Genomic DNA, 14,722 nt, shown 5'->3' on the forward strand with positions numbered 1-14,722 from the left:
TAAAATAGATAAACACAGTAATAAATAAAGTATTATAAATGCATAGTGATGGTTTAAAAGAGTACTAAACATGTTCAAAATAGTCATTGTGTTTGTGTAAATAGTTTAAAAAGAAAAGAAAAGCAGTACAGATTATATATTTCATTTTTTCTTGTGTTTTTTGCAAGAAGGTCACTTCAAAGTGATTAAAGGATATACTGAGGGAGAAGTGTACAGGTGAGGGTGGAGTAGAGGATTGGAAGGGGCCCGCCCACGGGACGAGAGAGAACAGCGGAGATGCGGGAGTAGCAGCGCGGGAGAGGCGAGGAGGAAAAAGTTCCTCACAGGCTGAACTAAATTCACTAATAATCAGTATTAATTAAACTAACCGGTAATTTTAAGGACACTGAAGTCCATACTGAGAGTGTGCTGGTGGATAAAGCTGGAATAATCTCTCTGTAAGTAAAGTTCTGTTAGCACTGTTAGCTTAGCCAGCTCGGCTAGCTGTGTTTAGCCTCGTGTATTAGCTGCTCTGCGCTAGCCGTGAACTCTCCGCTGCAGCGCCGCTCCGACAGACTGTTCCCCGGACTGACTCGCGCTCTCTCCGCCTCCACTGAACACCAGGACCGCTAACACTGCTAACCAGAGAGCGCTCTGAGTCTCCGCGTGGATCAGAGTTCCTCTGAGGGAAAACGCTCCGTGCTGCAGGACCCCGCGCTCTGCTCCCGCTCATATTCACTGAATCTGAGGTAAATCTGAAACTCTTATTTCTGCTCGTTAGAGTAAAGCGGACATTAAGCTCCGAACCAGACCTGCACCGTTTAGTTCTGTTCATGTCATCTATAATTCTGTTCTTTATGAGTGTATTCTTTAGAGTGGGCCCACATATTTAAAGGGGACATGAAACATTTCAGTTTGTACAAGTTTTCTAAGGGATTAAATATAATGGAATTTATTTGGGGGGGGGGGGGGATTTTTTTTTTTGTTTTATATAAAATGTTTCCACTCTAAATTATAATATATTTATGTTTGTTACGTTTGAGCTATGGCGCCGCCATGTTGCCCGTGCAGCACTGGTGACGTCACGAGGTTGGTTGGTTTAAGAGCCCAGTTACAGAGCTAGCGTAAAAGAGCTTGTTGTTTGTGGAGATTATGGATGAAGACGATGCTGAACTAGGCTAATGTGGAGCATTTACTCAGAGATCTTTCCTGTATAAACCTGAGCAGAACTTTTCAGATGCTTTTCTGAGAGAGAGACGTTTTTGGAGTGTCTATTCTCTCTCTACATGGAGCCGTGCAGAACCCTGCAGCGCGTCCACAGCAGGTACTGCCATCCAGTTAACCAGCTAGTTTATATAAATTTAGCTATTTAACATGTGAAGTCCAGAGTTCATTAAGACTGAATAAAACGTACATGATTTAAGTGGATATTGAAACACCCAGGCGCTGTTTGGTTGATAAACCGTTCAGTTTAGAAGTTAGAAAGCTTACTGGGTACTTAGCTTCATCTAGTTAGCGTTAGCTAGTTAACTAGCGTTGGCTCTTTGTAACAGTAATTGTAAAATATAAATAAATATAAATAATCTCAGGTGTGTTTGTGCTTCTAACAATGATATAAAACATTATGTTCTAAAGAACAGATTCTTCTATTAAATCTCTGCAGTCCCTATTTACCATAATAAGAACAGAAACATTCACCAAGACTCACTGATTTGTACACTGTAGAGAAAAGAATATATGAATTATAAGAAACAGTGAAGGTGTGAGTAATGTTTTAAAAAAACAACTAAATTTAAGTTTAAGAACTGTGTAAATAAACGTTAAATCTGTTAGCTAGTAAACGCTAACAATTAAATAAACTGAGGTAAAATTTGAGGATAATTTACTCTTACTGAGGCAAATTAGCTTAAAACAGATAGTAATTTGTAGAATTGTTAGAATGGTGGCAATTAGTTCCTCCAAACCGTTTAAAAACCTTTCTAGGTCACAGAAAACAGAAAATAAATGCTCTTTCTCCTCAGAAACTTTGGGTACATTCAGTAGCTAGCTTAGCCAACACTAGGAAGCTAGCTAATTCAGCTTTTTCCTAACTTACCAAAAATCAGCCTTTAATTATACTAATTAAATCTGAATTAGTTTAATCTCATAAATTTACCCATAAATTATTCGTGCTTTTCTCAGTTTATTAAACAGTATAAGAGAAAGAGAGCTAATTCACTGCTAACTCTGTTAGCTGCTAACAGGCTAATGTTGACAGGAATCTGACAGGAGAGAATCTACTGCTGAATCAAAGCCTCATAAAGAGCAGGGGCCTCATTTATAAAGAGGGCAGAAATGTGCGTAAGCAACATCTCACGCAAGAATTGTGATTTATAAAGAAATACTTGGCGTGAAAACGAGCGTACATTTAAGCAAGGTTTAAGGCATGCGTATGCCTTCAAAAGTGTGCGGAGAGAGCGGGAATTAGTGGCATCATGTGGTAAAGTAGGGAATTGTTAGTAAATGCGCAAGCTTTTCTTCCTTCCGCATATTAGTTACCACATAAATCAAAATTAACAAAGGAAGATTAAGCATTACTTTACTTTATTTTTTACTTTATTACATATTTTTTTCTGCATGTATAGTTAAAATTATTTCTGTATCTTATTCTGTATTATATGTATATGTAGTGTTAATTTTCCACTAACTTGTATATTTCACTTTGTAGTTTATATCAGTTTTATTTGTATTATCTGTTTTATCTTACAGTTGTAAAATCTAAAGGTGCTATATATATATATATATATATATATATATATATATATATATATATATATATATATATTAGCCGGGGCTACATGAGGAATATGCGAGAGTGGCGTATCCCATACTGAGATACCGAATGAATGCTTGAAAGAGAAAACAAATTACATTTAAGAAAAAAAATATGCAAGAAATAAAAAATAAATAAATACCGGCCGTAAAACACTGTTAAACTGCTTTGTTTGTACATTTAGCTAGGCTAACTACCAATAATAATGGTCAGTAAAACAGCAAACACTGTTGTTTGGACATTTAGTTAGGCTAGCTACCAATAATAAAAGTCAGTAAAACGGCAAATGCTACATTTATACATTTAGCTAGGCTAGCTACCAATAATAATGTTCAGTAAATCAGCAAACTGCATATTTGAACATTTAGCTAGCTAGCAAACAATAATAATAGTCATTAAAACAGCAAATGCTACATTTGTACATTTAGCTAGGCTAGCTAACAATAACAATAGACAGTAAAACAGGAAATGCTTTGTTTATACATTTGGTCAGTAAAATAGCAAATGCTGTATCGTGGCACGAGATCTCACGAGATTAAGACGTGACGATATTTCTCGTCAAGCTTAAACCTCTCACAGTTTAGTGTGGACTTTTTAAGATACAACACTGGCAACTGGCAACACAGTAGCAGCGAGTTTGGTGGTTGAGCAGTGAGCAGAAGAGGAAAATTTGGGGAATTTGCATAGAACAGAGGTCACGGGCGGACCGTGGTCCGGACCCAAACCTATTGAGAAGGATTTAATTGTATACACGCTTTGCGGCGCAGTAAATCACAGACCAATCACGTGTGAGGTAATATCACCAACCACTCTCTTCAGTCAATCAGATCTGTGCAGACGTGGAAAAAATAAATAAATAAACACACCGCTCCTCACGCGGGATCGAACCCGTGTTGTCAGGGTCGCGGTCCCGCTGCTCCGGCTGTTGAATTGGGACATGGCCGTGAAAAAACGCCTTTATAAGGAGATAGTGAGCCTGGGCGAGAATGGGCGGAAAAACGAGAACGGACGAAAACTAAAGTCACGCCAAGTGCGACAGAGAGACAGGCGAGGAATTTTGTATAACTGGATCATTCTGAATTCTAATTAAATACTCCTGGCATAGAAGATGCTTCTGCTACTATTAAGTTGTTTGTCTGGCTGCATTTTGGCTCCAGTGGAAACAATAAACGGTAACAGAGTGACCAACAAGACTGTACTGTGCTTAAAACATGTTCTGTCTCTGTTTGCACTTCAAGCATAGTCTTAATATGACTGGTTATGCATAGTTACATTACAAGAGATTTAGGAGAAAAAAAACACAAACCATAGTCTTAATATAACTGGATATGACAATCTCAGGCCTATAGGTTTCATGTCAAACATGTGTTGAGAAAACACAATGAGACTGGAGATCTGCAATATAAAAGCCGTTTATTAAAACACACATGGGTAAATATAGAGGTGAAGTAATACAAAGATAATAGTTTGTACTGGATAAAAACAATTAAGAAACTACATTATTTGGATATTCTTAGTAACTTTGGAGATTAAAAAAACCATAAGCAACATTTAATATTCAATAAGGAAAAGATAAGAGAGTATAAAACTTGAGTAATACAACACAACCAAATATCTCTCTATATCCCTCTATAGTAACAGATTTTTAATTGGACTGAACCATAGACAAACAAGAACACCAGCAGAGGGAGTGAATGAGCCTGTAACCTTACTGCGCAACAGTAACTAACCTAAAAACTGAGCTCTGTCTCACAAAGAATGTCCTGGAATATTCAAACTTACAAGACATACAAACATAACATGGAATTCTATACACATCATCCCTGGATAAGAATAGTTTTGCTGAACCTGTAAAATCCATTGTTAAATACAGTTCATATTTGTTTCTGGTGGAATTTATGATTTGCGCTTTTAATTGCCATGGGACAAATTTGGGACATTTTTCTCTCCTGTGTGAATGCGCTGGTGTTTTTTGAGATTACTCTGTGTAGTAAAACTCTTCCCACAGTCTGAGCAGTGATGCGGTTTCTCTCCTGTGTGAATGCGCTGGTGACTTTTGAGATGACTCTGTTGATTAAAACTCCTCCCACAGTCTGAGCAGTGAAAAGGTTTCTCTCCTGTGTGAATGCGCTGGTGTATTTTGAGATTACACTGTTGATTAAAACTCTTCCCACAGTCTGAGCAGTGATGCGGTTTCTCTCCTGTGTGAATGCGTTGATGTATTTTGAGAGCACTCTGTAGATTAAAACTCTTTCCACAGTCTGAGCAGCAATACGGTTTCTCTCCTGTGTGAATGCGCTGGTGTATTTTGAGAGCACTCTGTTCAGTAAAACTCTTCCCACAGTCTGAGCAGTGATGCGGTTTCTCTCCTGTGTGAATGCGCTGATGCCGTTTGACAGTCTCCAGTCGATTAAAGCTCTTCCCACAGTCTGAGCAGTAATAAGGTTTCTCTCCTGTGTGAATGCGCTGGTGTTTTTTGAGAGCACTCTGTTCAGTAAAACTCTTCCCACAGTCTGAGCAGTAATACGGTTTCTCTCCTGTGTGAATGCGCTGATGTATTTTAAGTTTACTCTGTGTAATAAAACTCTTCCTACAGTCTGAGCAGTGATATGGTTTCTCTTCTGTGTGAATGCGCTGATGCTGTTTGACAGTCTCCAGTCGATTAAAGCTCTTCCCACAGTCTGAGCAGTGATATGGTTTTACTCCAGTGTGAATGCGCTGGTGACTTTTGAGAGTACTCTGTTGATTAAAACTCCTCCCACAGTCTGAGCAGTGAAACGGTTTCTCTCCTGTGTGAATGCGCTGGTGACTTTTGAGATTACTCTGTTGATTAAAACTCCTCCCACAGTCTGAGCAGTGAAATGGTTTTACTCCTGTGTGAATGCGCTGGTGTTGTTGGAGAGTACTCTGTTGATTAAAACTCTTCCCACAGTCTGAGCATTGATACGGTTTCTCTCCTGTGTGAATGCGCTGGTGTTTTTTGAGATCACTCTGTTTAGTAAAACTCTTGGCAGAGTGCTGATGTTTCTCCATGTTGGGACTTGGCTTCATTTGTCTTTTAAATGTAGCAAACAATTTCTGCGTGTTCTGGAGATTCTTCAGGAAGGCTTCTGCTTTACCTCTTTCAGCAGTTTAACTTTGCTCTTAGTTAAATATCCTGGTTGTTGGTGATGAATTTCAGGAAAATATTTTAATTTCTGGAAAACACAAAGAAAAATGCCATTGAATATTAAAATAAAAGCAGGTCAATTAACTAAAGAGATTCTAAGTCATTCTAAGTGAGTGATGTTACCCTTTAATCTGAAGCTTTGAGGCGTGTGCCGAAAAAACGACACACATTGTTTCGAATCACATTGCCGATGCTTGATTTGTTCTTCATCACGACAGATGATGTCCAAAGCTTTTTCCTTTAAACCAATTTATAAAAGTTTCCACACATTAACCAAATACATTAATCCAAATCAATGCTTCACAAACCTGATTTTTTTTTTTTTAACAACTCCTGATAACAGTTCATTATTTTCCACCACACTGGCTTCAGGCTAACAGTGATATGCGCTCCTGAGTTCAAGATGTGTTTTTTGGAAATGTTGATCCGATGCAGTTGTCTTGTTGGTGCAGGGAATTGTAGTTCAAAATAAAATCACAGCAAAATAATGACCTTTTTACTGTTACAACACATCAACCAACCTCCAACAGGAGTGTAAAACATAAGAGTCTGAACTTTGCCTGAACTTTTCCTCACTATAATCACTAAATCTTTCATTCTTACATTTAATATTTTACAAGTGGACTTTTATTTTGGCGGGAGAGTCACATGACTTACCAGCAACTGTTGTGGTGGAACCGGATTAAGTAAAGGAAAATTAACTAAACTAAACTAAACTAAATTAGTGTAACTAAGAAATGTGTAGAGACTGATCACACAAACTTAAAAAGGAATTTCCACAGAACTGATTTATCTCAGGTGTGTGTTAGTGATGTGGGGGAGGGAGGGCAGGAGTGTGAGGTTCCGTTATCCTGTGTATGATCTGTAAAGCCCCCCCCCCATCCCCAGCTCCGCGACCCCCTACTGCAGACTGCTGAGCAGAGCTAGGAGAAGATCCAGTGCTGGTGGTGTAAATGCTGCACATGCTGAAGGTGCTGAAGGTGGTGTTGATGTGGGTGTAGGAGTGAATGTAGAACAGCGTGTTGAAGAGAGAGAGAGAGAGAGAGAGAGAGAGAGAGAGAGGGAGAGAGAGAGAGAGAAACTTCTCCGTACCTTCTGTAGTTCAGCTGATCCAGCTCTTCCTCCTCTCCAGCTACAGACTCCGGAAGCTCAGCGTCATCCGGGTTATGTAGAGCCCCGCCCCCTCCTCCCGCTTTATCACATTATACCCCATCACCGCTAGAGGGAGCCCGCGAGGGAGTCCTCAATGCATGGAGCTGAATGGAGCTAAACAGCTAAAAATCTCATTTAAAACACTGTAGAACTACTTCTCTGGAGTTTTCCTTTAATTTTACAAAGTACAACAAAGTATTTCACTAAAATAGGACAGAAAACGTACCTCTATATTTCCATTTTCTAAAACTAATGTTTTGTATTAAGTAGATTTACTAGCATTACTGCTACTGATGCTGGAGTTACACCCAGAGCTCATTTAAATGGATTAAAACTGCAGTTTATAAGCTTTAATAATTATCTCTGCGGTGATGCAACGTGTCTCATTTCTTTTATTGTTGAGATTGTGTAAATATGAATGAGAGTTTGTTTAAATGTTTTCTTCTTGTTGGTACTTACATAGATGAAAATAGTAATCTACTAAAATAAATAGGAAAACATATTTAAATATAACTGGAACTTACTTGGGTTGTGGGGGCTGCTACTAAATGGTTGTTAGAATTGGGTTAACTGAACTTACATTAAACTCTAAAATTAAAGCAGCAATTGCAGTTCTGGACAGTATGCAGATCTCATTAGTCTTGATAATGAAAAGGTAGGACATTTTTCATGTTCTTTCTGTTTACAACTCACTCTGAGGAATTCTGAGCACTTCAGAGCACTGACTGGTGTGTCACGGGACCGTGTAGGGTACTACAATCAAAAGGGTTGCAGTACTGAATACTACATACTGGGCGGTGTGTAGTATGCAGTACATACTAGTGCAGTATGCAGTATAGTAGTATGCCATTTCGAATACAGCCTAGGACTGAGATAAAGTGAGCTATGGCTAGCTGCTCACTTTCTCTTATTATGGCTAGACACTGAAAGCGGGTTTTACCTCTTTGAAAACTTGAATGATCTTAATTTGTACATCCGAGTATCAATTAAAGACATTTAAGGTATTTTTTCTGAAAGAGAACCGCGTTTAGGTGTTGGCTAGCGTTCATGTTTGGTAATTATAACTAGATAGCTAGCTAGCAACCACAAAGTGAGCCTCTGAGATTATCAACGAATAAACGTATAATAATAAAAAACGTATCACCATAAATACATGATATACAAATAAACATATTCCATATTATCATACATCACATAAAACATTACTTATTCCCATACAATATGAAAAGTGACTTTATAATATCGTAATTTATCACCACCATATCCACCACATCTTACCTCAGAAAGAGCGGAATAACTTTCCAGTTGCACAAGCTTCACTTTATTCTGTTCAATGAATCAGTAGGAGTCGAATCACAAGAATAACTAAACCTAACTGTTTTTAAAACTTCACATTTTACAATTTTATATCATAATAAATGTATGGTCAACATTTTCTAAATAAGACTAACCGAGTCTCCTAAATCTGAGTGACTTATAACTTTTGTACATTGTACATTGAGGTTGTTCTGAAGTGATGAATCAACCGAAGCTTCCTGAAGTTGACAGCAGATTGATTCATTTCCAGCAATAACTTTTTTTTAATATACAAAAAAAGAACAAAATAAAACAATAAATATAATGCACAAAAATGTGTTTTTATTTTAACAATTTAATTATATAAGTATTTCATTGTTGTACATAGATATTGTTACGAAGGAGGGTGTGAAGGAGGAGGAGGACGTAAGTGCAAAGATATTTATTATAAACAAACAAGATAAATCAAAACAAATAAAACGCGGGTAACGCAAAACAACACGACTTGGAATAACAAACTAAGAAACACAGACTAAGAAACTAAGACTAGGAAACATACGGGCAGCAAGGATACATACAGACTAAGGATCTCGGATACAGGATACAAAATACAGGATACAAAAGACAAAAGACTCGACACTGAACATTCAAACAAAGGGGCTTAAATACAGGAGGAGAGTGAGAAACACCTGGGCTTGGAAGACGAGGGGGCGGGGTTACAAACAGGACACAGGTGAGAACACTAATACTATAGGGCAGGGCTGGGGCGGAGCTAGGGTGGAGACAAATACTAAAAACAACAATAGCACATGGCTGGGAACACTGACAGGAAAACAGAGGGGCAGGAGCACAAGAGACCAAACGAGGGAGAAACAGAAGACAGACAAAGGCTAGGGTGTAACAGATATGAACATCTGTGTGTGTAGTATGATGTGAGGTAGTGCAATTGGCTTAATAAATAAACACTTTTCCAAGGCAAAAACACAAGTGAACAACAGAATGAAAAATATGGAACAAAAAAAGTTCAGATAGCAGAATAGTTTGTTGTTAAGGGTGAACTGAAATGGACTTAGGGTGTAGTGAATCATGATAACAAATACAAACATTTGTTGAATAGCCCACCTCTGTTCTGCCCAGCATTCTGAAATACAGCGCTGTTAGCTAATGCTCCCAATAGACCACAGTGCTAGTGATAGGGGCATAGCTTAACCCATACAAAAAAAAATCACTATTTTTACACCATTAACAACAAACTCAAAGTAGCTCCACACTTCACTGGTAGAATTCCAAGGATGATGACATTTAAAGCAAGGCAGTGAGAACTTTAAAAGTACACAGATAGTTTATTAAAAACACTGTTTATACACACAGTGCCTACAGATTAGTTTATTAAAAACACTGTTTATACACACAGTTCCTACAGATAGTTTATTAAAAACACTGTTTATACACACAGTTCCTACAGATAGTTTATTAAAACACTGTTTATACACACAGTTCCTACAGATAGTTTATTAAAAACACTGTTTATACACACAGTGCCTACAGATTAGTTTATTAAAAACACTGTTTATACACACAGTACCTTCAGATAGTTTATTAAAAACACTGTTTATACACACAGTGCCTACAGATAGTTTATTAAAAACACTGTTTATACACACAGTGCCTACAGATAGTTTATTAAAAACACTGTTTATACACACAGTACCTTCAGATAGTTTATTAAAAACACTGTTTATACACACAGTGCCTACAGATAGTTTATTAAAAACACTGTTTATACACACAGTACCTTCAGATAGTTTATTAAAAACACTGTTTATACACACAGTGCCTACAGATAGTTTATTAAAAACACTGTTTATACACACAGTACCTTCAGATAGTTTATTAAAAACACTGTTTATACACACAGTGCCTACAGATAGTTTATTAAAAACACTGTTTATACACACAGTGCCTACAGATAGTTTATTAAAAACACTGTTTATACACACAGTACCTTCAGATAGTTTATTAAAAACACTGTTTATACACACAGTGCCTACAGATTAGTTTATTAAAAACACTGTTTATACACACAGTTCCTACAGATAGTTTATTAAAAACACTGTTTATACACACAGTTCCTACAGATAGTTTATTAAAACACTGTTTATACACACAGTTCCTACAGATAGTTTATTAAAAACACTGTTTATACACACAGTACCTTCAGATAGTTTATTAAAAACACTGTTTATACACACAGTTCCTACTGATAGTTTATTAAAAACACTGTTTATACACACAGTACCTACAGATAGTTTATTAAAAACACTGTTTATACACACAGTACCTTCAGATAGTTTATTAAAAACACTGTTTATACACACAGTTCCTACAGATAGTTTATTAAAAACACTGTTTATACACACAGTGCCTACAGATTAGTTTATTAAAGCACTCTTATACACACAGTTTCTTGTCGTAGTTAAGCCAGGAAAGGTCTGAAAATTAATGTTGGGGAAATGCATAACTTTCCAGTTGTTGCTGAAAATATCTCTATAATATTGATGCATTTTTAAGCATTTCTTGTCAGTTGACTTATTGTGGCTTGACTAGCTGAAGGTATTGTGTATATAAACTATCTGTGTATATAAACTATCGCACTGTATTTCGGAATGTTGGGGGAGATCGGAGGTGGGCTATTCAACAAAAGTTTATACTCGTTATTGACTACAAATCAAGTTCATGTATATAACTTCTCCCCTAAACTGAAAAGGAGAAAACAGGGGATGGAAAAACAAACAGATTATGGGTCAGATTAGAACTGGATTAGTATGTGAAAAGACATTTTTAAGGCCTTATGCCTCTGTAAAAGCTGGGCTGCCAATAGAACAAATAACGCCTCCCTCATAGGAAATGTTTACGATGATTGGAAGGCGCTTAATTAGCTGATCAGTACATTGTGTGGAACGATGAGCTCCTCCATATCTTCTGTCAAAAGGAGAGTGGTGTTGCTTCCCACAGAGACTCCAACCACCGCAATCCCTCTTCTGTTTTTTTCTCAGGTTTCTGCAAGTAAAAATATTTTTTCCAGTTTTCACCATTAGACAGTTGAATACCGAAAAATTACAGTATTTCTCATTTGTCAATATTTCCTGGGACAGCACGGAAGAAATGACACTTTAATGTAATCTAAAGTAATCAGTGTACATCTTGTATAACAATGTGAGTTTGCTTTGCCCTTGAAACAACTCAACACACAACCATAACAACATTAACACCACCTCCTTTAAACAGCTGCAGTAATAATTTACCTCACAATATTCAGATGTGTAATTTCTGTAAGCTGCAAGAGGGCAAGTTCTGCCAGCGCTGCCTCTCTCCACAGCGCCACCTCGTGGTGCTTTCCCTCTTCTTCTAAGATCAGTTCACCAACAGGAACAGCCCATCTCTAGTGGCTTGCATCCGGGTTGAAATTAGCTATGAAAAACATAGTGTTAAATAATGCTGTGAAAATACACTATAACCATACGGGGGACTAATTTTGTGGTGCCACTTTAAAATAAGACTACCTTTATAAAGGGTTTATAAATGGTTTACAATTAGTTTATTAATGGTTACTAATTAGGATGTAAATGTCTTAAAAATCATTAATAGTCAGTTATAACACATACGTAGAAAGGGCAACAATGACCTGTTATGAAATAATGAACCCACAGCCATCTATATTGTTGCCCTTTCTATATATGTGTTATAACTGATTATTAATGATTTTAAAGCATTTACAACCTAATTAGTAACCATTAATAAACTAATTGTAAACCATGTATAAACCCTTTATAAAGTCTTATTTTAAAGTGGTACCAATTTTGTTTTGTGGAAGAATGTATTTAATTTACCCTTAACCATTTTATACACAGTCAAGTCAGAATATTATGACCAGCTCCATACACCATACACCTACGACCATACACTCACTGAGCATCTTTTTAGCTCCGCTGATCATAAAGGACACTCTGTATTCCTGTATCTGTTTCTCTGTGTACTTTATTATTAAGTTTGTTTGGAAAAGTCAACTTACTGTTCTTCCTAATCTTCTTCTTATTATTATCTTATTCTGCGCTCAAAATTTAATCACTATCTCCTCCTACAGCTTGTGACGTAGAAATACTAAATTTAGCAGTATCGTAGGACCTATACCCGATTAGGTTGCTTGTGCTTTTTAAGCGATATATCGTACGTTTTTCGTAAAAACTTCGTAAACGTGCAATTTTTTTCCCCATAGGAAATGAATAGGGGACAACTTTGAACATCCACATAGGTCACAATTTTTGAGATATGAAGACAAAAATCGGACGTTCTTTACGGAAATTTCGACGATTTGACGTTTTCGTACAATTGTCGTACGAAGTTTCCCCATAGGAATGAATGGGGGGGCCTTTCTCTCCCCTGCTCCTCCAGTACTGTGTGTGTTTGGAGGAGCTGCTGTATGGAGCAGATACTGATCAAAAGTTTGGACACCCCGGCACCCCAGCCAGGGCTTAGCAACCAGTTAGCAACACCTTAGCAACCACCTGGAAAACATTAGCAACTGCATGGCAACCACTTTAGAAATGATAGCAACTGCCTAGCAATCAAATAGCAACAGTTTAGCAACCACCTGAAAAACGTTAGCAACTGCCTAGCAACCACTGAGCAATCATATGGAGTTTGTTAGCAACTGCCTAGCAACCATGTGGAATATGTTAGCAACTGCCTAGCAACCACAATAGAAATGATAGCAACTGCCTATCAACCGATAGCAACAGCTTAGCAACCACCTGGAAAACGTTAGCAACTACCAAGCAACCACTTAGCAACCACTTTAGAAATGATAGCAACCGTCTAGCAACCAGTTAGTAATCAAAAGTTTTTAGATTTCAGCATTTAATCAAAAGTTTTTAGATTTCAGCGTTTAACCAAACGTTTTTGGATTTAAGCATTTAACCAAATATTTTTGGATATAAGCATTTAACCAAAGGTTTTTAGATTTTAGCATTTCATCTAAAGTTTTAGCATTTAACCAAACATTTTTAGATTTAAGTGTTAAAATCCTCCACGTGTGTCTAGGAAGAAAAATATGGAGAACATAACACATGGCTATCCTAAGTCAAAGAGCCAGCAGAGTTTAAGTAAGAAAGAGGAGAACAGGCAGTAAATAGCGGTACAAAAATCTGATTTAATTTTAGCTTCCCACCACTCATTTGCACATACAACAAACCATGGCAGTATTTACATTATTTACATATGCTGTATAAAACAACAAAGAAAGTACCACTCTGGCAAATGTAAACTATGGACGGTGCTACAGAAAAGAACACAACAAAACATAACCATATTAAACTACCTAAAGCCAAATTAAGTACAAAAAGAATATAAAGAAAATATACTCCCTAACTTATAACCTAAATACAAGGGGTAGCACCCGCCCTCTTACCTAGGGACCGATACAAACAACTCCTACATGATGTAAAAATGTACAGGTGCACCTATTTTACCTGTTTGCATACCCAGGTGGTACAGAGTTGTCTTTTAGCCAAAAAGAGGGATTAAGTTAACCACATCAGAGAAGTAATACAATAAAATTAGGCTACAAGAGCGCATTGGCCTTAAAGCATACCCCATGGTTCTCTCTCTCTGTCGGCCATCTTGGTTCAGGTCCTTTTGTAGTCTCCACCCACAACTCTCTCCCATGGCTCACCTGAGAGAGAGAGAGAGCGAGAGATAGAGAGAGAGAGAGATACTGCACGTAAGCATTTAACCAAAAGTTTTTGGTTTTCAGCATTTACCCAAAAGTTTTTGAATTTTACCATTTAACCAAAAGTTTTTGGACTACTTCTCAGCCAAAGTATTTGTATTCCACAATTTAGCCAAGGTTTTGGGCTTTAGAATTCAACCAAATTTGCTCCATTGCTTCATCAGTAAAAAATATTTTAATTCCAATTTAGTCAAATAAACATTTTTACTGATTATAATTTTGCATAAAGGGGATTGGACAAAGAACAGATAAAGGTAATATATAAGATGTAAACAATATAGGTAAGATTGTGACATCAAGACTTACATATTCTTATGTATTCTTAAGTATTATAAAAATGAAATAGAAATTATGAATTTCAAGATAAAGCGCCACCTACTGTACCCACCCAGAGAGCATAGACAACTGTACTTTTAAATACTGTGCATAGTATTTTGATTGTCAGTTGCAGCCATAATTATTCTGATCAGCTCAGATATTTTGTTTTGATGCAGGAATACGAAGCCTTTTTTGTGTTGCTGCTCTC

The 14,722-nt window shown here is 37.1% G+C and overlaps 2 protein-coding genes and 1 long non-coding RNA gene across 6 annotated transcripts in view; 2 read left to right on the forward strand and 1 right to left on the reverse strand.

The window, feature by feature from the left end:
* LOC125801341 (zinc finger protein 239-like) overlaps positions 1–14,722 on the forward strand; it is a 289,352-nt gene that overhangs the window by 167,554 nt on the left and 107,076 nt on the right. The window lies entirely within an intron of this gene.
* The window catches only part of LOC111189946 (uncharacterized), a 131,133-nt gene continuing 116,472 nt past the window's right edge, over positions 62–14,722 (forward strand). Inside the window, exon 1 of the long non-coding RNA XR_007438797.1 lies at positions 62–728. This is a non-coding gene — a long non-coding RNA (uncharacterized LOC111189946). The remainder of the gene's footprint in view (positions 729–14,722) is intronic.
* The window catches only part of LOC125801269 (zinc finger protein 239-like), a 108,446-nt gene continuing 97,911 nt past the window's right edge, over positions 4,188–14,722 (reverse strand). The window contains exons 1-2 of one of the 3 annotated variants that reach the window (XM_049477718.1): positions 7,053–7,076; positions 4,188–5,988 (exon numbers count right to left, since the gene is read on the reverse strand). In XM_049477718.1, coding sequence (XP_049333675.1) covers positions 4,703–5,842 — 1,140 coding nt within the window. In that variant the 5' untranslated portion in view covers positions 5,843–5,988; positions 7,053–7,076 and the 3' untranslated portion in view covers positions 4,188–4,702. Of the gene's footprint in view, positions 5,989–6,083; positions 6,421–7,052; positions 7,077–14,722 lie in introns of those variants that run through there. The other 2 variants (XM_049477717.1, XM_049477716.1) reach the window with 2 other exon arrangements.

Source organism: Astyanax mexicanus, chromosome 4 (genome assembly GCF_023375975.1).
Source record: "Astyanax mexicanus isolate ESR-SI-001 chromosome 4, AstMex3_surface, whole genome shotgun sequence".
NCBI lineage: Eukaryota > Metazoa > Chordata > Actinopteri > Characiformes > Acestrorhamphidae > Astyanax > Astyanax mexicanus.